The sequence below is a fragment of the Thermobia domestica genome, chromosome 15 (assembly GCF_964235325.1).
Source record: "Thermobia domestica chromosome 15, izTheDome1.hap1.1, whole genome shotgun sequence".
Classification (NCBI taxonomy): domain Eukaryota; kingdom Metazoa; phylum Arthropoda; class Insecta; order Zygentoma; family Lepismatidae; genus Thermobia; species Thermobia domestica.
The window spans coordinates 91,160,479-91,184,060 of NC_137468.1; the positions used below are offsets into that span (position 1 = coordinate 91,160,479).

Below are 23,582 nucleotides of genomic sequence, written 5' to 3' on the forward strand. Positions count from 1 at the left end.
AGTCGCATTCGGATGGAGACTCGGCCTGAGAGACTTCACATTCTGTATACTCCCCAACGCTTATATCTTGTCCGAAAATGCACTACTCCACTTTGTTACTATGGTCTCGATACAGGCTCCATCAATCATCTCATTTTCTCTTGTCCTCTCTACCAACAATATCATCAGCCATTTCTCTTTATTCTTCATAAATTTCATGTTTCTGGTCCATTTAATATAGATTCGTTAATTTTCACCTTATCCCCACCTGTTCTTACTGCCTATTATCTTTATTTGCAAAGATCTACGTCTTTTAGTATCTCTAAAGATTCATCTTATTTCAAAAGGTTTCTCTTGAATACACCGTCTATAATATGCGGGAGGCATATTTGCGGATCCCAAACGTTTCAGCATATCCTCTGATCTGATTGGTCGATACAGATGCGATATCACAAGACATGATCTACATACAGCACAAAGTAAACGATAATTGTTGTCGGCTCTGGTAGCCGAGTGGTCTAGCGTAACATACTAGTAACGAAAATGTTTTTGGCGAGGGTTCGAATCCTGCCTACGGACAGTTTTTTTTACTACTTTTAAAAATGTTTATAACACTTCTTTCGTTAAAATAAGATTAAAAATAATATTCAAAAAGTGATTTAACGATCATTGTTTTAAAATTTTCATTAAACTTCTTTCATTAAAATAAGTTTGCCCTTGTACTATAGGCTATAGATCCACAGCAAATGTAGTAGTAGTAGTACGTTTGCCCTTGTACTATATAGATCCACAGCTATTGTAGTAGTAGTAGTAGTAGTAGCAACGGGTTAGAAGCCCCGCAGGGGTTGTTTGGATTATGTTCTCGACATCAAATTGGAAAGAATGCTGAAACGTTTGGGATCGGCAAAAATGCTGCCGGGAGTGCTTTCTTTAAAAGTGCAAATGCAGATGAAGAAGAAGAAGAAGATGATGAGGATGAAGAAGAAAAGTATTCGTATAAACAATGAATGCACCGCTACTTACGGTACAAGGGTCATTTGCAAGGAAAAACAAGCACCACTTGAGATAATAATTCATCGTTTCGAAAAGATTACGTTGCGGCAGAAGTAGTTTCTCCCTTGAGAAAGACACTTAAAAGGAAATACCCAGGTAAGTTTCATAAATATTCCTCGCAATATTAATGCATATTTGAAGGATTATTTGAGGACGAAATTTGTATTGTAATAAGTTTTTAACAATTGATATTAACTTACAGCTGCTCACAGGATGCATCTGCATGAGAATATAGGGGGAAAAATGAATATATTTGCTATTGCAATAAATGATATCGTTTTAGCAAGTTGCACAGTTTTATTCAACAGTCAAAATTAAGTAAAATTATGTTACAGGTATAGTGCGCCCAGTAAGAGAACGTCTCTGACAGCTTGCAGTGACATTGCTACCAGTAGCGTAACCAGGATGTGTGTTTGGGGGGGCCCAAGTGCTATTATAGATACATATAGAAAAATTAAAAACAAAAAAATATATAAACATAAAAATATATAAAAAATCACTAACATCAAAGGGGAAGGTTCTAGATTACTGGTCCACCATGTAGGTTAGTAGCTGGATTGGTTTCTTTCTGTACTAAAGTTTATACATTTAATTTACACAGTATTGCGGAGCGAGCGTGAGCGAGTGAAGGCGGGTTGGATGCCCCGCAGGGCACGTTGTTTTCTGTCTTTATTACTGCTCAATGGGAAGGGGGACCAGTAATCTAGAACCTTGCCACATCAAAGTCCCAAAGTACATTGTCGGACCTCTTTGGGAAGGGGAAGGCCCCTCCGGGCCCCCGCTTCCCTACGCCACCGATTGCCACTACTTGCGTGTCAAGGTTTTTTTTCGGTGCAACTGTAGTGGCAATTTAATTAATGGTATAAGACAGAATGATCGTGGTTGGTAACCCTGGTATCAAAGTAGGGGCTGCAATGTCCCACCGCATGTGGTAAGAAACGTCAGAAACCATCTCTTGTTGGCCGTGCATGCAACTTGTATGATTCATTCTTAGTGTGGTGGTCGTATACCATTCAATAACGTACGACGTGTTATTTATTTTTTTAAAAAAGGTGCTGATTTACAATCACAAACGACATATTTGTAAAATTTAAAGAAGAAATACCTTATTTGAATAGAACATTGTGTATATAATTAAATAGGTGGATATCTTAGGTCTGAGATGCGCATTAATGTAGAAATACATGGTCCAAAATAGAAGGTTTGGCGTATGTTTAGCAGAAGGGGTCCAGCTCTTTTCTCTAAAAAATGTTACAATTTTGATAATTTCTGTTTACATTCGGTTAGGTTAGGTTAGTTTATGTTAAATTAGTATACGGGTCTCGCATAATTTTCCAAAAAAATTATAGAATTTCGCTTATTTCTACTAATATTAGGTAAATTTAGGTTAGTTATGGTTAGCTTAGGTTAGTTTATGTTAGGTTAGATTTGGTTACGTTATGTTACGTCTAAGTACTTGCATTATTTATTTCTCCTGTAAATTTTGTGTTTTTACGTGCTTCTGGACCCCTTGTACTAAACATACTCCGAAGGTTTTAAGCAGAGCATCGTCCATATGGAAACCATTACGAAGTGAAGTGTATTAACTCTTGATGCGCAACCATACAGGTGTTCCAAAAGTCTCACACGTAAGGGAGTAAGTTAAAATTTGTAAGGGCAGTGTGCTAACTCATTATTCCCAACCCTACACATACCTCAAAAGTTTTACACTTAAGAAACTGAGTCACAGTATGTTTAGCCATTGTGTTAACTCATCGTGCGCAACAATGGAAGTGTTCCACGCGTAAGGAATGACTGGGACACTATATAAGGTGTTAAAAAAAAAAAAAAAAAAAAAAAGTACCGGTAGGTAAATATAGAAAGTGAGGAACAACGCTTTTGGCGTTGTGTCCTCCAACATCTAAATCTGAGCGGCAACAAGCTGTACAATCGTAGTTCAGGGGACCATGCATGAATTCATGAGTTATGCGGTTCTTTCATCAGTGCTAATACCTTATGAAGTATTTCTTATAAGAGGAGTTGTTTCCCTCGGTCAAATTTACTTCACGCTGATACTAGCAAGGCTCGAATGGATAAACCACACTATTTTTCCTCTCCACTTTCACAATGGCAGTGCATAATAAAACATTCGGCACATTCGCATCTCAAGTAAAATTTGAAAGAATGGTTGATTCCTGTTCCGATTATGTTGGTTTCGAAGTTTAGTCACTTAGCTCGAAGTGGAAAATTGTGTGATCTTTCTTGTCTCATTTGCGAGAATTACTGGATGAGCGAATGTCCTTCCACCAAGAATTGACCATGCAATTGAAACAAAAGTACTTGTCTCTTCCTAAAAGCAACAGGAACCACCACTGATTGGTTCACGAATTTGGAACACGTATAGGGGTGATTGCAGTTGCACAGCTTACACGAATATTGCAGCCGTTGACTTGTTGTTACATGAGAGGACGTTAGTCTTCGTTCGTGGATTTTTACTGACTCAGTGCTCATTGACTGACGTAACTTGCCATTGGTAGAGACAAGCAGAGTGCAGGGTCTCTTATCGTGAAATACTGTCAGCTTGCCAAAGATGGCTGCTCAATGTTATTGAACGAAAGCTCCCGCTGTTTTCGCAGTTCACTATCTAGTTTATCGGATATGAGAAACTAGGATGGCATCCGAGTGCTGCATCACTTGTTCAAGCACATTTAACGATCCTATACACTCCATTGTAGTGTCAGTTATCTTGCGGAGAGCTGCTGCTGATTCCTGTGAATGACTGGTTGCGAGATTAAATGCTGTAAGATGGAGTTTATAACCTAACACATTGAACATTGAGTCCGATGTTCAATTGCAGGGTTGGACCCACCTGAAAAAACCCACTATAAAACCCATCTGGGTTTTTGACCTATTTGTTAGTATATTTTTGATACAACTAAAGTGATCACATTGTAAGTGATTTTATCAGATTTTAGACTTTCTTTGGGCGAATTACAGGCTTTCACGTTAAGGTAATCAACAACGTTCAACATAAGACCTTTATAAAGTTCTGAATGCACTAAATGAATTAAAAAAAAAAAAAAAAAAAGACTTACCTTAGCTTGAGATAGTTATAGAACAAATTTATGCTTATAGCCTATTTGAAGTGAAATAAGCAAGTTTGTACTTTAGAAATATTTTCCGTGAATAGTATGCTCGTTGACTTGGCGACACCGAGGGACATTATCACTCATATGTTTGACGGGTTTAAGGTCATAGGTGCCGGTACTAATAGTACATATGTAATACATTAGTAAAACTATTAGTATTATTTCTTACCTTTGATGTAAAACACAAGGTTCTTCAACTAAAATTTGGTTTTCCAACAATAACAGTTTAATTCAGTCATTTGTTGCTACTCTTCAAATAAGCAGTCTGTAGAATCAACACCAGCAATAGCGTAAAAATTCTTGTCAAATTTAAGAAACTTAATGCTCGGGGTTCCAAAGACTATGTAACGCTTACTATTTCAAGTGCTGAGTTCAAATTTCCGTACTAGTGGAAGTTTTGATGTACACGCCGTGAAAGAAGTGCTCGGGAAATTCCCGAATTAAACGCAGAAGGATCGGAAATGAATACTTCAACAATAAAACTATTTATTTTACGCTTAAGCCTGCCATATGCCCCGTAAAAAACGGGAGTGTCCCGTTTTTGGGCCCGAGTGTCCCGCGTCCCCGTAAATTTAGTCGGGACAGGGAAATGTATTTTAACTCCGTTCCATTTCTGCTATCAATATCAGCTTATTCGAAAAGTGAAAAACAAAAAATTCTGACATTGGCTGGGAATCCTGTAATTAGTGAATGAACAGTACGCTGTTGTATGTAACAGTTTCGAGGAAATTATAACACCAGCCTTTTCGACTTGATAGCGAGCGAAATTTGCAATGCTACTTTTTCCATTGCACTTGATGGAAACTCGGATACTCCGGAACATTAAAAAGCTTTGAGTGCTTCTACATTTACAAACACAGGGGAGATGACTAACTTTTCTTCGGCAACACATTAGATAAGTTAACAAGAATTATAATCTTTTTCAGAGGCTAGGGGCACAGAATTGTGCTTTGGTCCAGGTATTAGAAAAATGTAAACCTGGTCCTCACAATTACACACGACACAAGGAGAAAAATAAGCTTTTCATCAGATTAAACTGACGAACGTAATTTTGGCAGATACAGCCATGTAAATAAATATTGCTAAACGCGCGAAAAATATTGAAAGTAGATTGTACCACTGACTTAAATAATTTGCATATTGTTTTCCTGTAAAGCATTTTTATAGCACATCTTAAGTTTTTAAGCATCTTCAGTCTATACAATTAATTGCAGGGAACGAATAGAGAAAAGCAGCTGCTGCTTAGTAAACTTTCGCCTATTATATTATTGAAAAAAAAAAAAAAAAAATTAAATTTTTTAGTTTTAGTCTCACGGTTATGCCTGCTATGCTCAAGGTGACGGTGATGATGAGAAATGAAGGAAATGACAGAATGAAGAAAGTGGGAGGAAACGTGAGAATCTCGAGAAAACCCACGCACAAGGTGTTTGTCCACCACAAAGCTCACTTGGCGGGAGCTAAGATCGAACTAGGAACCCCATGCACTAGAGGTGAACGCTCTACCACCGAGCCACCGTGGCCTATACTTTTGTTCATAACAAGACTGCAGTTCATTGCATTGTGTTGGAAAGTTCAGGAAAGGGGGGGGGGGGATCTGAGGTGTCCCGTATTCTCATGGAGAAAATATGGCAGGTTTATTTACGCTGAAATATCTTAATTTCATATAAGACATTTTAAAACATTTATTTATTTCATACAACATGAATTGTATCTTTGCTTTAAATTAATAGACCCCTTTTGGTATTCATATTTGGCGATCGTCAGTCAGGTTTCTGGATGACTTGATCTACATTTGTTCTTTTGTCTGCTGAGCTCCTTCATGGCTATGCGGTTAGTGTACGCGTCTTCGGCGTGGGACCCGGGTTTGCTTCCCGGAGGGAGCTCATGTGGTTCTGATTCTACGTTAATCAGTAGGTCCCGTCTCAAATAGCCTCGCTGCTGAAAGGGACGTTAAACACAAAATCAACTCAACTCGTTTGTCTGCCTCTACCACACACACTACAGGGTACAACTTTTGGCCTTTTAAGTTAAAATTTTCAGAATACAAGCACGAGACACACTAAAATTCCTGTATGGATTTTGGCGGCATACCAACGTAAAATATCAAAATGGCGGCCATTTGTTTCAAAACAGCAGTAAGTAGAAAATTGTTGCAAGTTGTGACAATGACAATCTTAAAATATAAATCACATTTTAACACTTTTACCCCAAAGACATTGAGATATTTCGAAAAAACCCGATTAAACCCGAAAAAACCCAATTAAACCCGAAAATACCCATATGGGCCCAGGTGGGTTGGGCTTTTTCAAAAAAGCCCGGGTTTTTTCAAACCCTGTTCAATTGTGTTACATTTCCGACATTTTGTAGGACAATTTGAATGGTAGACACAACATATCGTTCGATTTTTCTGAGTCAACATATTGGTCAGTGCAATCATGCCTGACATTTGTGTTCGCACTTTCTGATGATGTTCCTGTTGCTTGTTTCCTCGTTCCGTATTTTGAAACTATGGTTATGGTAACTGTTCTTTTCAATGTCAAATGATGATGTTTTTCTTTACACGTTTTGTTCCGTTCTACCAATACAACTCGAAGTCAAATGATAATAACATTTCTTCCCTCTTGACCCCCCCCCCCAAAAAAAAAAAAACTATGATTATACCTGCCAATCTCTTACATATTTGCTTGCATTGACGGACGATATCAGGATGGGAAATAATAATTCTTCTTTTTCAGATGGCTGAATGTAACAAGAATTTGACGCAATAGTAATTGCATTATTATAGTTCCACTTAGAAATAATGTTTTTCCCTGTTTCCAATCTCGGAGGTTTCTCTGTGCATCTTTTTCATAGTAGCATTTTAGACATGAAAGTGGACATTTCACAGTTACATGTTCTCTCGAATTGTTAAAGTCTCTTTATTTTACTCTTCTTCAGCTCTTTTAAAATGTAGAGATGTAGAGAAAATCAAAGTAGATACTTATATGGCAGTTCCAGAATAGCAACCAATATACTGCTATACTCCGAACAGCAGAAGCACCAGTCCAGAATCCTTGCACTTTTCAGTGAGTTGCGTACTTCGGCTCTGATATGGTTCCATCCATGGCAAATACCCACACGCATTGTTCTTACTCACACCTTGAAACCATAGAAGATAGGCTTGCTTTTTATAAACTGTTTGACATCCATTTTTACCAATTGCCGTGATAGTTAGATGACCATCACTTCATCTACACTTTGGTGTTATATTGAGGCATTCGTCTAAACATTGGTGTTCAAGGCTATTAAAAGTGGTCGTATTGTGCAAACTTATCCAAGTCATTGTTACGGTCATTATCTGTTAAATGAGTACGAGTCAAGGCTGTATCTATTCATTGCATTTGTAACTACAATGTTATGCGTATATATCGTTTGTTCCGTGAACATTCTTCGGCATGGAAGTTACACATAATCGCTCAGAAGTATAAACATTTAATTCCATCACGAAGTTATTTTCTGTGCGATTCTATTGACTATCTTACCTGTTAGATTCAATTAAAACAGTTTCAATGATATTATCATGAAAAAGAGAAGATTGCTATGCTTTACACAACATGATTCATGAAAAAGACGAGACGGAAATACTACGATGTCCACTCGGCAGCACTAACACTGCTTGGCGGGACCGAAACAACAAAAGCTTGACCACATAAAACCAAACATTTCGAGGTTGAACAAAGTTAACCCCAGAGTCCTCTAGCGGAGGAAGCAGTACTACCACAACTATTTATAGTTGAAAGTTGAGGGTAACTGGGCCGAACAAGCGCAATTAGAAATTTATCCAAGCGTGGGCACTTCTTTGTCGTGTCATGATTGGATGTTCTTTCAGATTTTAATCCTTAATTATTATGTAGCTCGTGGACTTTTTTTTTTTTTTTTTTTTTTGCAATGATGATTAGAAAAAAAGAAAGGAAGTACAAAGCAATTTTAAAATACAATGTAATTTGAGCACTTCTAGGAGTTACTGAGATTAGCATTGTGACTTAGTCGGGTGTTTGACTTAGATCGAGTTAAGGGAAAGTTTAGAAAGGAATGATTGTAAATTCTTTAAACTATTGTTTTGCGAATCAAACTGACCAATCAAGCAATACTAGGACTTTTGCCGAACCAGATCTGAAATTATTAAGGAACCGATTCTTTAATAAAGAATTCGTTCGATTTTCAGATACTTTTATACAAAAAGCAATACCTCAATTTACATGATTTTACATAAAAATTACGGCAAAGAGCACTTGCTTCTCCATATCAGATATATTCCGCGAAAATCAGTTTTATATGTAAATTTGTTGGTTTTCAGAAAAAGAAATGCCAGCCTTAGAATATTTTCTACGTACCGAAGAAGAAGCTGATGAATTTTTCAGATTAATAAATAATTGGTTTAATGTGATCTACTTCCATGAGACAGAAAATTGCGTTCATAAACTGAAAATGCTTTAGATATACGAGACATCTCGAATGGCGGAGAAATTCCCTTTTGTATGGCACATAAATCTACTCCTATTCCAATAAGTCATCATACAATCGGCAACTGTTCTTAGTCTCTATGACGGGATGGGTGAGAAGCAAAATATATATTTCCTTATGACAGATAAGCTGAACCAATTTGTTTTAAAAGATTTTTTTTTTGTTCCCGCCTTCGGGGACTGGGAAGATTTTATGATAATCAATTACCCATAGAGTTTAAAAATAGGGTACGTCTATATTTGCTTGGTGGAAAAGTTACTAATTTACCACTGAAAACGCCAGAGAGGTATAGCGAGGTCACAATGAACAGTGAATGTATCGAGGGACTGAATGAGGAGAACCCTGTCATTGAATATGACAATAATAGTTACAAGTAGAATGCTCTCTGGTTTCGTAAGAGAATGTCCTAAGTAAGATGAACATGACTCGGATGAAATATAATTTTCGAAACTTAATACATATCTAATGTTGCCCGCAAGACTAGATAGAATTTAACGGCGAGGTACGAGACGAGACATCCATAAATCGTAGTCTCGTAGATAACACTATACGTATAAGAAAAAAAAATGATCCATTGCTCATGCGAAGCCTTTTGTTATTTAGCAGGATAATTAGCTTACAAATGTTAAAGTGATTCAAATGTAGGAAATTGAACTGATCAATTACTCCTTATTAATGGAAGTAATAGGAGTTGGATTGATTTAGTATCACATTGAGGACTATGTGAAAAATAGATGAGGTCTTCTGTGAAATATTTAGGAACGCGGAAACCACATTTGCTCTCATCGTCCTTCAAACAATTTGAACAAAAGAATAGGTATCATGTACAACATGAAGAAGAATCTAAGTGCTATGTTCCCATGTGTAAATATTGCCATTATTGCATTATTTATAAGAATTCGAATACGATATCGAAATATGAAACACAGAAATAAACGAACTCACAGAAAAAGGTTAATTGATGGGCAAACGGATTTGGAAAGAGGGTAGGAAGATAAGCACTGTGTGATACGCTAAGATGCGTCATCACGAAGGATGGCGGAAATCCACAAAATGCAGATTGCAACCCACTGAACCGCGTAGGGTGCGTATGTAGGCAGCAGACACATCAGCGACGGTGAGTATGCACGTAAGCGAGGCTAATGGAATCACTTTGTGTTCCTCATGTTATTAGATGCCTTACCTGTTGGACAGCAACTAAACGAAGGACATCAGAATGAACTTCAACATCTCTCTTGGCTCGCACAATCTCCTGACTTTGAAATTCTGTGATTAGTTTTAGAGCAGAGAGTCCGGGGCATAATTGTTTCTCCAACATCGCTGACTCAACTGAGAACTGCATTGCAGAATTGTCCACTATTACTGAAGAAACTACTCATGAGATACATGCCATAATTTCATGATAAATACAAGCTATACTACAGGCCAAACATAGTCTAACGTCATATTAATTCAAGTAATGTAAATGTTTTTGAGGGTTTTCTATTATTTTGGTAGATGCATATCAAGCAAGCGATGAACGGAGTATCAAAACACGTGTTTCTGTCCTAAATTTATGGTCTATAATTAAGCTTAGTGCAATGTAAGCTTAAATATTTTATGAATGGAAACAGAAAATAGGATTGCAAATACATTATTATTAATCTATATCTTATGTCGTTATTGTATTGACGAAATGTGTTTAATTTTTCTGGTACAGTATGATTTCAGTTGATAAGGTGTACTTTACTATGGAATTTAAGCTGTAAGTAATGGATTTTTGAGAATATTTCCTTTCATTGTTTCAGTTGGTTACTTTTCAGCATACCTGTCAGAATGAATGCACTGAAAGAAGGTTGGTTCAGCGAATTAAGTGAATTGTGGCCAGGATTATGCTTATCTTTGGAAGTGGAAAGCGTTCTGCATCATGAAAAGTCAAAATTTCAGGACATTCTGGTATTACAAACGTAAGTAGTGCCATCTTCTATATTTTTCTTCTAAAATAAAAATAAAATAAAGGTAAAATTTATTCGTAGGTTTGAAGTATAAGCAGATACAACTTAATGATAATTGTGACGGGAAGTAACAAAAAATTCTGAAATTTTCTTTTATAGTAAATTTAAAAAATATTGCTTCATACCCAGCGCAATGAATATGTAAATTAAGGAATGTTTTCGAGGATTACGGTCCTCATCTTTAGCGTAATTAAAATCTGAAAAAAAATTAAAAACGGCAAAAAAAAAAAAAAAAAAAACACTCATGAAAAAGTTAATTTGAAGCGACTACACAACTTGACATCAAAGAACACGATGGCAAATGAACCATCATTGGTCACAGCCCATTGTTGTTATTCTTCTTTCTTTCCAGATGGCTGCAATAAATGGATGGATGTAGTAAAATATTCCACCATTTCGGGTTAGTTTCCTTTTGCCCAGATTGAGTACCGTGATTAATTTGTGTATTAAAAAGACTCGTTAATTTTGCATTCGGTCGTAGTTTTTGCTTTTATCATTAAGCGTATATTAGCAATATTATTATTATTATTATTATTTTTTTTTTTTTTTTTTACCTGAAATATAATGACAGTCCAGATAAGTGCTGTTAAAATGCACATAGTTCATTATTGGAGTAATGTGTATTTTTGTATGTATGTATATACGTATAATTTTGATATTAGATGGATTGGAATATATGTTTTGTTCATGTCGTTTTCAGGAAAGAAATGCGAAATTGGTTAGGCATTGTTCTGTTGTACTCATATTGGTAGTGCTGTGGGTTCCTTTCCGTTTGATTGACAGCTAGAGGCTAAGGATATGAATATTCTACGCGAGAAACAAATATGCGCGAAGAGTGAATCTATTGTGACTAAGCACGACCGTTCATAATAAGGGATTTTTTTTTTTGGTCGTCTCAGTGAACCATCTGCTCCCATACAAACTTCGTGTTTCTAGGTGAATCTGTGGATTTGGACATTTTATATATACGTATTTATAACGATACGTGTATTTTTCTACTTGTATTTCAACATCTTTGGGCAGAATGTACTACAAATTGATGCGCAAGCTATCTAAGAAAAGGAAGAAGAAATATATAGAAAAAAGGATATATAAGTGTAATTGTTTTGCGGTTGATATACGTTGATGTTTTATGTTAAAAGGAGAGATTCGTTGTCACAGCAACGAAATATAAACATAATATAATTCCGAAACCATCTTGTGTAAACTACATTCACAACTTTTAAGGTGTATAAATGTTTAATTTGTTACACGATGTAATAAAAGGTAATATATTGATACAGTGTGCGAAATGGTTTTTGATTAATTAGTAGCCTAGTAATTGCTATATAAATTTATATGAACTGTGGGACTTTAAGTTTCATCGTTATAAATTTTTGGTGGTTTGCCGCCAGGAACCTTCGGAGATTCGTATGAAGCTTAGTAGACAATCTCCTAAACAGTAAACTTCAGGTGTGCAGATTGTAAGACTACATAGTAATTTTGTTTAAAAAAATATATATATATCAAAACGGAGTATACTTTGTTAAAGAGTAGCACAAATTTTTTTAGAAATATCAAAATGAGTTTTCTTAGTGGTGAAAATATATCTGAAGCAAGTGGTAATAGGTATAACCTAGCTGCCCTTATTAGACGTCTTGGTGAACAAATGAATCAACTTGACAATAAAATGGACCAACAAACGGAACGAATGGATCAACTCTATGGACAATTAAAGCAAGATTTTGGTGATCAAATGGGTGAACAAATGACACAACTCAATAGTAAAATCGACCAGACAAACCTACAAATTGAACAAAGTGACCTTAAAATGGAACGAATCATACGTAGATTCACTGAAATGCAAAATTCCATCGAAGTGGTAGAAACTATAGTTAATGATCACTCTGCCCAAATGAATGAACACAATAACCAGATTAGAGAATTGCAAGAAGTGAATTCCATCAAAGAAAATCTTATGGTGGCTAATGAGAATCAGTTTAATGTTCATACAAACAGCAATGGAATTCCCACTGATATTATGCAGACATCCCAGTATCATCATCGAAGGAACGAGAAAGAAAGTGATGATTCCGCTGAACATTCGACAAGTAGTGATAATGAAGTTAGTGTGGGCCAGCGTCGAAGGACCAATCGTTCCTTGCATCGTCGCAGAAATTATCTCATGAACTCTCGACAGGTGAAAGATAGAAACAAAGGTAAATTCTTGCGGGTTAGTGAAATTAAATCTCTCACAAAGTTTAGTGGCAGGTCTGATGATATACGGGCTAGCACATTTATAGAAAAATTCGAAGATGAGTGTGATCTAATGGGGTTGGATGAATCTAAATTCTTAAAAGTTCTATTGCCTTCCTGTTCAACTTGGTTTAAGGCTATCAAAGTTAATCTACGTAGTTACTCTGATTTCAAGAATGCGTTATTAGCTAACTTTGAAAATGACTTTATGCTAGCCAATAGAGATGCATTAATTCGTAACAGGCATTACCACCCTAAATTGGATAAGAGTATCACGGATTTTGTAATATCCGCTTATAATGAGTTAAAATCTATTAATCCGTTTCATCCTGAATCTAGAATAATAGCATCTATTTGCATCTTAATACCTTTCAAACTACAGCATATGTTAATTTCGGCCCAGTGCAACTTCAGTCATTTTATTATGATTGTACAAAATTTTGAGAGCCAATCGATGATGCAAAACAATTACATTTATATATCCTTTTTTTCTATATATTTCTTCTTCCTTTTCTTAGATAGCTTGTGCATCAATTTGAAGTACATTCTGCCCAAAGATGTTGAAATACAAGTAGAAAAATACACGTATCGTTATGTAATGAAGGAAGTTCATTGTCAAGATAAAATTTCTTAAATTCCCTTATGTAAACCAATCATTTGCTAAGTTTTGTACACAGAGGTATGTTATAAATACACGTTAATAATCAGTTTCTCACCGAAAGATTACGAAGCATCGTAACTTCGCTTTTTCTTTCAGTGAGTAACTCATCAAGGAAAATACATGCTTTTTATAACCTAAGCAACAAGTTCGTTCTCAATTTCTTAACAAGTTAAGCTTCTTCGCTCTTTAATTTTTGTATTTTTCCTACTACTCCTCCCTGTGCGATGCAGTATTTCACAAAAGTGTTTGAAGTTTATTTTTAACGTTGTCTGATAATCTTTTTACTGTTTTGTGTTAAGTAATTTGTTTTCCATGGATGGAAGATTCCTTTCTTCCAATTGAAACATTAGTGGAGCAATATACTTAAGGTTTGTTACCTGAAGACCATATTTAGCATTCAGTCTTACAGAAAAATCTTTACCTTTCGAGAGGAAAACATTATGGGGAAGAAATATAGTAGACTTTCGACATCTGGTCTGGTGGAAGGTTAGGCCGAATAACAAAGAAGCCAGATAGATCAGAGTTCTATAATTACTTCTTGGCTCACCCATACCATTACAGACACACTTCTTATGCCAAGCCCGCTCTTAAATTTTCTGACCTCTTACAGAAAAGTACTTCATAAATGTTCGTTATATGCTGCACCGTACGTTTTAAATATTTACTAGAGAGAAAGGAACTCCAATAATAAAAAAAAAAAAATATTTTACACATTTTAAGATAAATTTTATTTTTAACTTAGTTGCAGGAAACATAAAATTATGTACACTGCACATACATTCAATGTTAAAATAAACAAAATGTTAACATAAAACGTAGGCTAAATTCTGGAATAAATAACTTAAACTTGTTTTACTGTTCATTGATAAATGATAACACAAATGTAAGAAGGTAGGGCTAAAAAATTCAGAACTTACAGTTTCTAGTTTTTGAAAGAGTTATTGATATATGATTGACTGCTTTTCCTTGGCAAATTGGCATCTCTATGAAGGCGTTACAAATCTAGTAGATCGTCCAAAACAATTATTTCTTATTGTACTACGGAGTTTTTTTTTTTTTTCTTTTTTCGAACTGGGCCGAATAGTTGAGTCAACTAACTATATTGTACTGGAAATACTCATTGATCGGTTTGTCTACTTCCGGTATAATCTGAATAGCAGAAATTTCGTCATTCGCCAGGCGAATGTGATAAAAGGCACAACATTGAGCACCTACCTTACTTCATTTTCTGGTTCTCCTCGTGATTAGGCGTAATTGGCTTCGATTCTTGGACTGGAGTTCTCCTAGATGTATTTGAAAGGTCTCTTAAAAGCCTAAATGATGGCTTATTGGTGTTCTAATAGTGTGTGGCAGAAAGAGTTCCCATATTTGAAAAGCTAACACATTCAAAACCCAAAAAAATATGGCGATTGTTATTATTATTATTATTTCTGGAAATTACGTAGAATGCTGGTTTAGATCATTTTGATTTGAATAAAGTCGCTCAGTTGTGGTTTTCTTGATGCAAAGCGCAAAGCAGACGCGAAATGTACGCCCTGCTGCTACCGGTGACTCGCTGTTTTAAATAGCGACAATAAAGGCATAATGTTCTCCCGATCACACTATGGTGTACACTGAAAACGAGATGTACATCGTTGTTCAGCGACACTCTCCCCACCTAAAGCTGTGTCTTCCACAAATCGTGGAGTTTTTGCTGCTGCATCAAGGTAAGTTCTCTATAGAATTTTTGACAGTGAAGAAAGTTATTTATTTTATGGAACAGAATCTGTATCATAAATAACTGACACTGAAAATCCAATTGGAAAAAGAGTAAAATACTAACTAAACATTTTTTTATTAAAAAAGTACTGACTTCGTCATTCTACAGATTTGCTAAAATTTTAATGTGTCAGTCTCAGTGTAGAGCCTTTTAATGCAGAATCCGCAGCTGTCGAAAGCGAAAAATTGAAGTTGCATAGCGCACGAAATGGATTTTCATTTTTATGACAAAAGCACAATACACTAATGTTCATTCTGAATTCATATTGTAGCCAAGTGTTACTCCGATGCATTTGATTCATTTCGCTTTTCCATTTTTAAATTTTCTAAACCAAATCCTACTTTCCTTTTGCCATTTCAGTGAAAAACAAGGTGTAGCATTCTGGACTAACGTTATGAAACCGCTAGACGTGTAATTTGTGATCTCCTTACCGTTTTTTTTTTTTTAATTATTATTAAGCATAAAAGGAGGTACTATTATACTAATGCGTGTTTGCTAGTGACCAAATTTATGAAAACTAAACTGGGGTTTTGCATCTCGAAAGCTCATCTGGATGGTTTATTTCCAGATGGAATAAATTGTCAAAGTACACATTTACACATTTTCATAATTTCCAGGGCCACCTCCAGTGATGTGGTGTGTTATCTATAGTGGATTGATGTGTGTTATTGAAGAAAGAAGAAAAATAAATAAAGGAGACGACAGGTTTTCGAGGGAACGTTTATCGGTGAACATTAACTCTAGATCGAAAAAGAACCGTTGTGTCATTAAGGAAAGTCTGTAATACAGTGTACTTTGTAGAAAAATAGCACATGTGAATTATGACAAGTGCATCGCATTTGTATGATTTATGTATAAAATTAACGTTTTAAATTTTTCTTTTATAAGCTATAAAATTGATATATGTCTTCTTATCTGTTATGTAAAATGTTTCAGAAAGTCTCATGGCCGAGTCCTAGTGCTAGACGGAATCATCCAATGTACGGAAGCGGATGAGTTTTCGTATCAGGAGATGATATCTTTCTTGCCTCTTTGCAGTCATCCATGCCCTAAAAAGGTAAGTAGTTATGTAAGGATAATCATAAACTAACTAGCAATAGATCTTATTGTATGACAACCTAATCCAATTACCCCTTTCATTATTCATCTGTCAAAGATTTAGCTTTATACTGTTCCCTCACTGTTCAACCTACGTAAACTTATGTGTGTTTCTCTCACGCGAGTAACATGTCTCACCATCTTAAACATCTTGGTTATACAGTTCGCATTATGTAACAATTTGTTGATCGAATCTTTCTGTTTCAAATATTCAACAAACTTAAAACATTCGTTACTGAATTCTCTTTGTCTTCTGTTTCTCTCTCTCTCTCTCTCTCTCTCTTTTTGTGTGTGTGTGTGTGTGCGTGCGTGCGTGCGCGCGTTTGTTTGCGAATTTTTCAATTTTGAGCTTTCCATTTGATAGAGCATCAAAAACTATCTGAGAAAGTGATGGAATGTTTCGCGTCACTCGTACCTTCCCGAGATATGGCCAAAAAAAGTTCCAATTTCGGGAGACAAGGAGCCTTATCTCGGGAACTGCAAGTCATAGAGAGATGATATTTTGCGAATTTTTCAATTTTCAGCCCTCCATCTTGAGCATGTATCTTCGTAAAAACAACATATCGTAGAACGTTTTAACAGGTTTCCTCTTCCGTATAAACAAAATGTTTTCTCATCACTCCCGATTACATAGTTCCAGAAGTTTTGTGGCTTGTTGATGTGCGTCCCTGCGAACTCTGAGCGAATATGCATAGGCGCATCTGTTAGTTTGACCTACAAAGCAGGACAAATAATATGTTTCTGCAGTGCATTCCAAACCTAAAGTTGTTTTTAGGTTTGTTGCGGCAGCGAACAGGTTTGCTGCACAAGCTTCAATAATCGAAACATTTTCGTCTTCCCTTGTCACTTGCGGTCTACTCAGTTTCGCTTTAGTTTGTAATTCCTGTCCCCCTTCCCTTTTGCTTCGAATCGTTCAATTTAATATCTTACTGTTTCAATATCCGGGCTCATGGCTCGAGCAGCTTGTTTTTTAGGCATTCCAGCTTCCCATAGGAAATTATTCTTACTCTAGTTATTAGAGACAAATAGCCTACCATCTTTGGTTTATATATGTATAAAAGCAATTAGCCGTAGACAACAAACAGTTCCTTTTGGGTTCGTTTTGGTAATGCTCTTAGAGCATTCTCAACTGGTTTCTTCATGAACTTAATTTCGAATAACTTCAGCGTGTATTCATTCATGTGATTTATCAGTCATTTTCAGCTGCCCTGTACGGTATAGCAAACATCGTGTCGTATACATGGCACGGTATGCAACTTATGATTTTCCTTTTTAAATTTCTTTGATGTTAGTTTTGCGTGTAGGAGTGGCATATATTATTATTAAAATATTTAGTAATATGATTCTAGCAGGAAACTTAGTACAACATATAGAAAACGCAATGTCAGAAATGAGTAAAGACATAGGCATTGCGTCAGTTATAGATAAATTACACTATTCTGCAAATTTGAATTTTTTGTTCCTCCCTGCAAATTTTTTGGCTGATTGGCAAATTTGAGATTTCGAGCTCCTCATTCAGAATCCGAAAATAGTTTTGCTCCATCACCCACCAATTTCGAAAGAGAATCGTTTAATTTTTGCCAATTTTCCATAGTATTTAAATACGTTCAATAGATGTATCTGTATCAGAACTAGGAAAAATCAAGGAAATTTAGAACTCCATTTCCTTTTGAAAGTTAAATTTTAATAAGTCTACATTTCTAGAAGGAAATACGATACATTTTAATATGAAATTTATACACAAAAATAAAATATTCTACAGCATATGACATGTCTCAATAGCATCATATGGATCAATTGGAATGCAATGGTTCAGTATCTTTGGTTTCACAAATAGACACGTCCAAAACGCTTAGAAAGTAATACTAAGTTCTTATTTTGTCGTCTTCTGCCTCTTGTATTGCTGGGGAGGTGTGTCACGCAGGATAGTCTGACAGTAGTCAGCTAACATATTCTGAGTACATTTACCACTGTATCGCTTCTCCATTTCGGCTACATCTTGATGGAATCTCTCACCATGTTCGTCCGATACAGCTCCCATATTTTCTGGAAAAAATGGGAATGCAAGAAATGAAATTTTAACATGTTGCACTCCGAAAATCCTGTAAGAGGAAATAAGTTATTCCACTATTTCTACATAGTTTTCCGATTTCTTGTTTCCCAGAAAATTCTTGCATATATTTTCAAACGCATTTTATGCTTTTCGTTTCACACCATTTAATATATGCTTGAAATTAGGATCTTTAAATAGCTGCCTTATCTCAAGACAAACAAAGATACCTTCCTTTATTTTCGCGTCAGTAATGCTTGGAAACTTTTTTTTCATGTAAGTAAAACCCTTCTTAAGTAAAGTCCTTCTTTATCGATTGCTTTAACAAACAATTTCATGAGGCCATGCTTGATATGCAGGGGAGGTAATATGTCTTTAAATTTCTCAACTAAGGCTGGCTGCGCTATATTCTTCTGTCCAGGAATGTTTTTTTCCACGAACTGGTCATTCTTTTACAACGTAGTGCTTGTCTTGTGCTCGACTGTTCCATTCGCAAATGAAACAACAAAATTTTGTGCAACTTGTTTGCAGTCCTGTCAATAACGCCACAACTTTTAGATCTGCACATATGCTCTACTGATGTTCATCATAACATATTTTTTGCTCATTCTCTGAAGATTGTCTTCTTCATGTGAAATCCGTAGGCAATTGGTACTGATGGCAGCTTGTTCTCGTTGTGAAGTAAAACGGCCTTTAAACTAACTTTAGATGCATCAATAAAAAGTCTCCACTGAGCAGGTTCATATATTAGTTTCAGTTCGTTAAACAATCCTCGTACACTGTTAGTATACACTAAATGACCGTCCATTTCATACCACTTTGCAATGGCCGATTCCCTCTTTCTGTACTGTGACACTTTTACCCCACTTTCCAGAAGGTTACATTGTTGAACTCTTGAACCGAGCAGTTGCGCCTTCGTTTTAGGTAGATCCAAGTCCCGAACTAGGTCGTTCAACTCAGCTTGTGTTATCAGGTGTGGTGTGGAAATCTCGGGTGAAGGAAAGTCATCATCATCATCTTCTTCCTCCTCTTCGCCATCATCTTTTTCTTCCACCTCTGAGTTCACGGTGTACTGCTCTGGAGACACTGACACAGGCATCGAGTAGGGATGGCCGGATCCGGATCTGATTGGGTCCGGATCCTTTGGATCCGGATCTCGGATTTCGGATCTGGATCCGGATCTCAGATCTTAATTCTTATCCAAACCCACATCCCACCCAAATTGTGATAAACTTGAATATCAAAAATTCACCGAAAGTAATTTCACGAAGTCCTGACAGGGAAGAAGAAAACAGAAAATTAAGACGAATATTGACAAGTCTATTTGTCTCCATTCTACACTAAAGATCAAATGCTTGCCTTACTAAAAATAATCTGATTTGATCCGGATGAGAGTTCAAATGTCGAATCTAGGTCCACCCGGTTGCAGGACCGAGATGAAATACACATATATTTATATTTGAAACCGGCATACAAAACTCGAATGTTTAAAATTCCTCAATACACCTATTCCATTGACAGTTAAGAAAACATAAACAGTTAAGACAAGTATTGACTAGTTTTTACGTATATTTATCTTGCTCAGTCTGCTCAAAATATCAAATGTATACCTTACAATTAGATTTAATAATTATTTAGTAAATCACAATATGAGCACCGAGAATAAACTATGAATTTTGGTGCCCCTTATCTAGATTTGAAATTTCGGATTCATACATAGAATCAGGCTGAAAGATAAATATTTGAGATCTGGAAACCGAAACAATTGCTAGTCCCAAGATCGTAGCCGTTTGTACCTAGGTAATGCGAGCGGAAGGCACTTGCACTAATTCCCCATGTACTTTGGGGAACACGAGAAACTAAAAACAGATAAATATTCTTTTTCAGGGGCAAGTCGCGCTTTAACATGACTTTTCATGAGTGTTGTGTTCAAATACGAAAACTGTAATGGCAACTTGTTTGATTTTTTTTTTTTTTTTTTTTGAGCAATAAAGTTAGATGCTTTCACATTGAATAAAAATTAGCAAAACACATTTCACTGATTAGAGTGCTGGTTCTTATGGAAGCTTTCACACTGAACCGAAGATTTCCTCATGTGGGTATCGGATTGCCACAATTCACCTTGCTGAAAGACGTAGTTTATCACGAGGTGGGCCAAGATTCTTTTGGACTTAGCCTGTAGACTGCTTCTGGTCTCAATTATTCCCATATAACAAGACTAACAATATATAAAGTTGGTTCGAAATAATTTAAAATATCACTAATTGACCTTAAGGGGATAATCGTGATTTAAATATTCGTAAATAAGAAGAGATGTAAAAGTTAAGCATTAAAATAAATCCGATAATTCCTAATGCAACCTAATGATAGCAATAAAATTTCTTATGTAACATTTTCAAAGCTAAGATTAACAGTTATGTTCTTGAAGAGGGTTTATGGTAACATGGAATATTATAAATCCAATTATCATGAGTAGTATCTCTGACAGCCCCGCATTTCACATCACCATCGCCCTTCATCGTGACAAGTGGCAATTCACTTACCCACAATGACTTTCCAGGCGTTCCAGTGACATCAATATCTCAGTTTGGGTTTGGGATCATGCTTCGGTGAACCTTGACTATCACCATCAGCAGCTATTAGAGAATCAGAACTTATTTCTGTATTAGATAATGTGGGTAACTATAGCTTTTCGTCTATAGAAGACGGAGAGCGTGCCTTCGGTACCCGTGGTCATGGGTTCAATTTCCGGAGAGGCACTCAACAATTTCGATGTTGACCCAGTATCGTGAGGACAATTGGGGATTTATCTTAAGTAAGAGGTAGCGGACTCCAGCGTGTAAGCCGGCATTAGGGACTTAGGGTGTCGATACGTTGACTACACATCCCCACTTTGAACGTAAGCCCGCTGGTAGGAACAGAAGGACTGTCGTGCCAAGAGTTTAGTTTGTTTTAATTATCATAAATGCCTTCTTTATTATTAAATTTTATCCAATATTTTCTTTTCAATTAGTTTGCGAAACTCAGAGCTAGCTACTTGTTTTCTTTTTAATTCATGTTCATAGTTAGCACAACTAATCACTACGGAAAAACAATCTTTTCAATAAAATTCGCCTCGCGTCTTTCGTAGCTCTAAGTTTAATTATTTTTAGTTTTTAGTTTTTTTTTTGTTTTTTTTTTTTAAGTTGAAGGGCGGTTTATCATTTTCCCCTCGCTTTCCCTATTTTTTTTTTTTCTAGTTTTACCTATGTCTCTTTGCACGGACATTGAGCCTATACGCACGTGCTTAGTGTATTCGTTTACAAAAGCGGGCCATTTTGCTGCCACTATAGAAAGTAAGAGTGCACTGTATCAGAGAAATATTAATTGACGTATGTAAGTGAATATATATCTGTGACAAAGTCACAGTTACTCAGTTTTTGCATCGTACATAGCTTCCTCATCCTCATTAATCTCTTCACCCCCGCTTCCTGAGTTCCAGTTCTAGTATTCTTTCTTGATGGGGAACTGATGTCTCATGTAGGCTTGTTGACTATAACATCAGCAATAAAGAAAGTACGGTTTAATTTGCACTAATTTTAAAACATTACGTTAATTAAATAATAATAATAATAATACGGAGCGAGCTCAGGCTACTTGTTAGGATTCTTGCTTCGCAATTGGATAATACCGAGTTCGAATTCGGAGACCAGCCATTCTGACTGAGGATTTTCCAGGGTTGTTCCTCAGTTATACTAGGCAAATGCTAGGTTAGTACCTTGATCTAAGGCTCTGGAGACCTTCCTTCCATTCCTTTTCCAATGTTTTCATCTGTTGATTACTACAGTGTAAAGTGGCCTCAGAGGATGTATCTGGTAGCTTATAGTAAATAAACAATAACGACGTAATATATCTTCACGAAACGTGTGGGTTAATTTAACTACAGCCTTACAGTCCCAATAGATAGCTAAAGTTTTAATATCGATTTCCTGACTTTTAAATACTATTTTCATATTGTTTCAGCTTTCAATTTTCTTATGTATGTTCCCACCGAGAATTGAAGAACCTGAGATCACATAAACAAATGCGAATATGTTAAATATTTTTGAACACTTTAATATACAAAACACAAAACGCTTCAATGATACGATGCATGGATATGTTTTGGTTACGTCCTGCAATGTATGATTAAAGAAACCTGGAGGATGAAGAAAAAATAACAGAAATCTCTTCTATATTTACTCCTTCAACAAACTTCCGACCTCAGAAGGGCAAGCCATAAGTTAGGTATGAAAGTCATGCAACGAACACAACCATATAGCTCTCCTGAAATTCTCGTGTGTATGTTTAAGAATCTACTATTGTTCCACGCTAACCAGTCTATATTTTTTTGTTGTATACACCTTCGAAGTGAAAGATATTCATTATTACATTTGTTGATGGTTGGACTCTAGTGAGTCATAAACTACTATTAATAAAGAGTTTGTTTTGTCTAGTATTCCTGCGATTAGAAGGGCCTTATATAGAATATATTTCATTTGTATATGAGAAAAGAAGAAAGTTTATTTTCTAAGAATAAAATAAATATTTTCAATGTGAAGTTTCGAAGAGGAGCTGAACAGAAGAATTTGTTACCATTTACATCAGTTTCCAGACAGTTCACTATACTCTGAAATGGGAAGAAATCAAACTTGGAAACATTTTACTAAAGAGACTTCGACAGAAAGTGCAACATGTAAATATTGCACGGTTAAAATAAAATAAAGAACAAAGGTAGCACAAACGTGTTATGGAAACATTTAAAAGCACAGCAACCTACTATATCAGGGATTCCAAAAAACGGTTTAACGAATTTTAGATATTCAATTTTATCATCATAATTTCAGATGTAGGTTTGAATACGAATCAAGATCTGAGATTCGAATTTCGGATCCGGATTTGAGGTTCGGATCCGAGATGCGGATCTAGGTCCGGATCCGGCAAGATCCGGATCTCACTGGATCCGGGATATCCGGATCCGAAAATTTTTGGCCATCCCTAACATCGAGTCGTCGTGAGGGACAGGTCTCAGCGCTGAAGGTATGTTTGGGTACTTCCGTTTCTTCCTTGATTTACCAGAAAAACCACTTACGTTCACTAAACA

At 36.0% G+C, this 23,582-nt stretch overlaps 1 protein-coding gene across 2 annotated transcripts in view; it reads left to right on the top strand.

Moving 5' to 3' along the window:
- Positions 1 to 923: 923 nt before the first annotated feature.
- SpdS (Spermidine Synthase) overlaps positions 924 to 23,582 on the top strand; it is a 47,247-nt gene continuing 24,588 nt past the window's right edge. Inside the window, exons 1-3 of one of the 2 annotated variants that reach the window (XM_081739965.1) lie at positions 924 to 1,128; positions 10,451 to 10,609; positions 16,249 to 16,369. In XM_081739965.1, coding sequence (XP_081596091.1) covers positions 10,479 to 10,609; positions 16,249 to 16,369 — 252 coding nt within the window. In that variant the 5' untranslated portion in view covers positions 924 to 1,128; positions 10,451 to 10,478. The remainder of the gene's footprint in view (positions 1,129 to 10,450; positions 10,610 to 16,248; positions 16,370 to 23,582) is intronic. The other variant, XM_081739964.1, reaches the window with a different exon arrangement.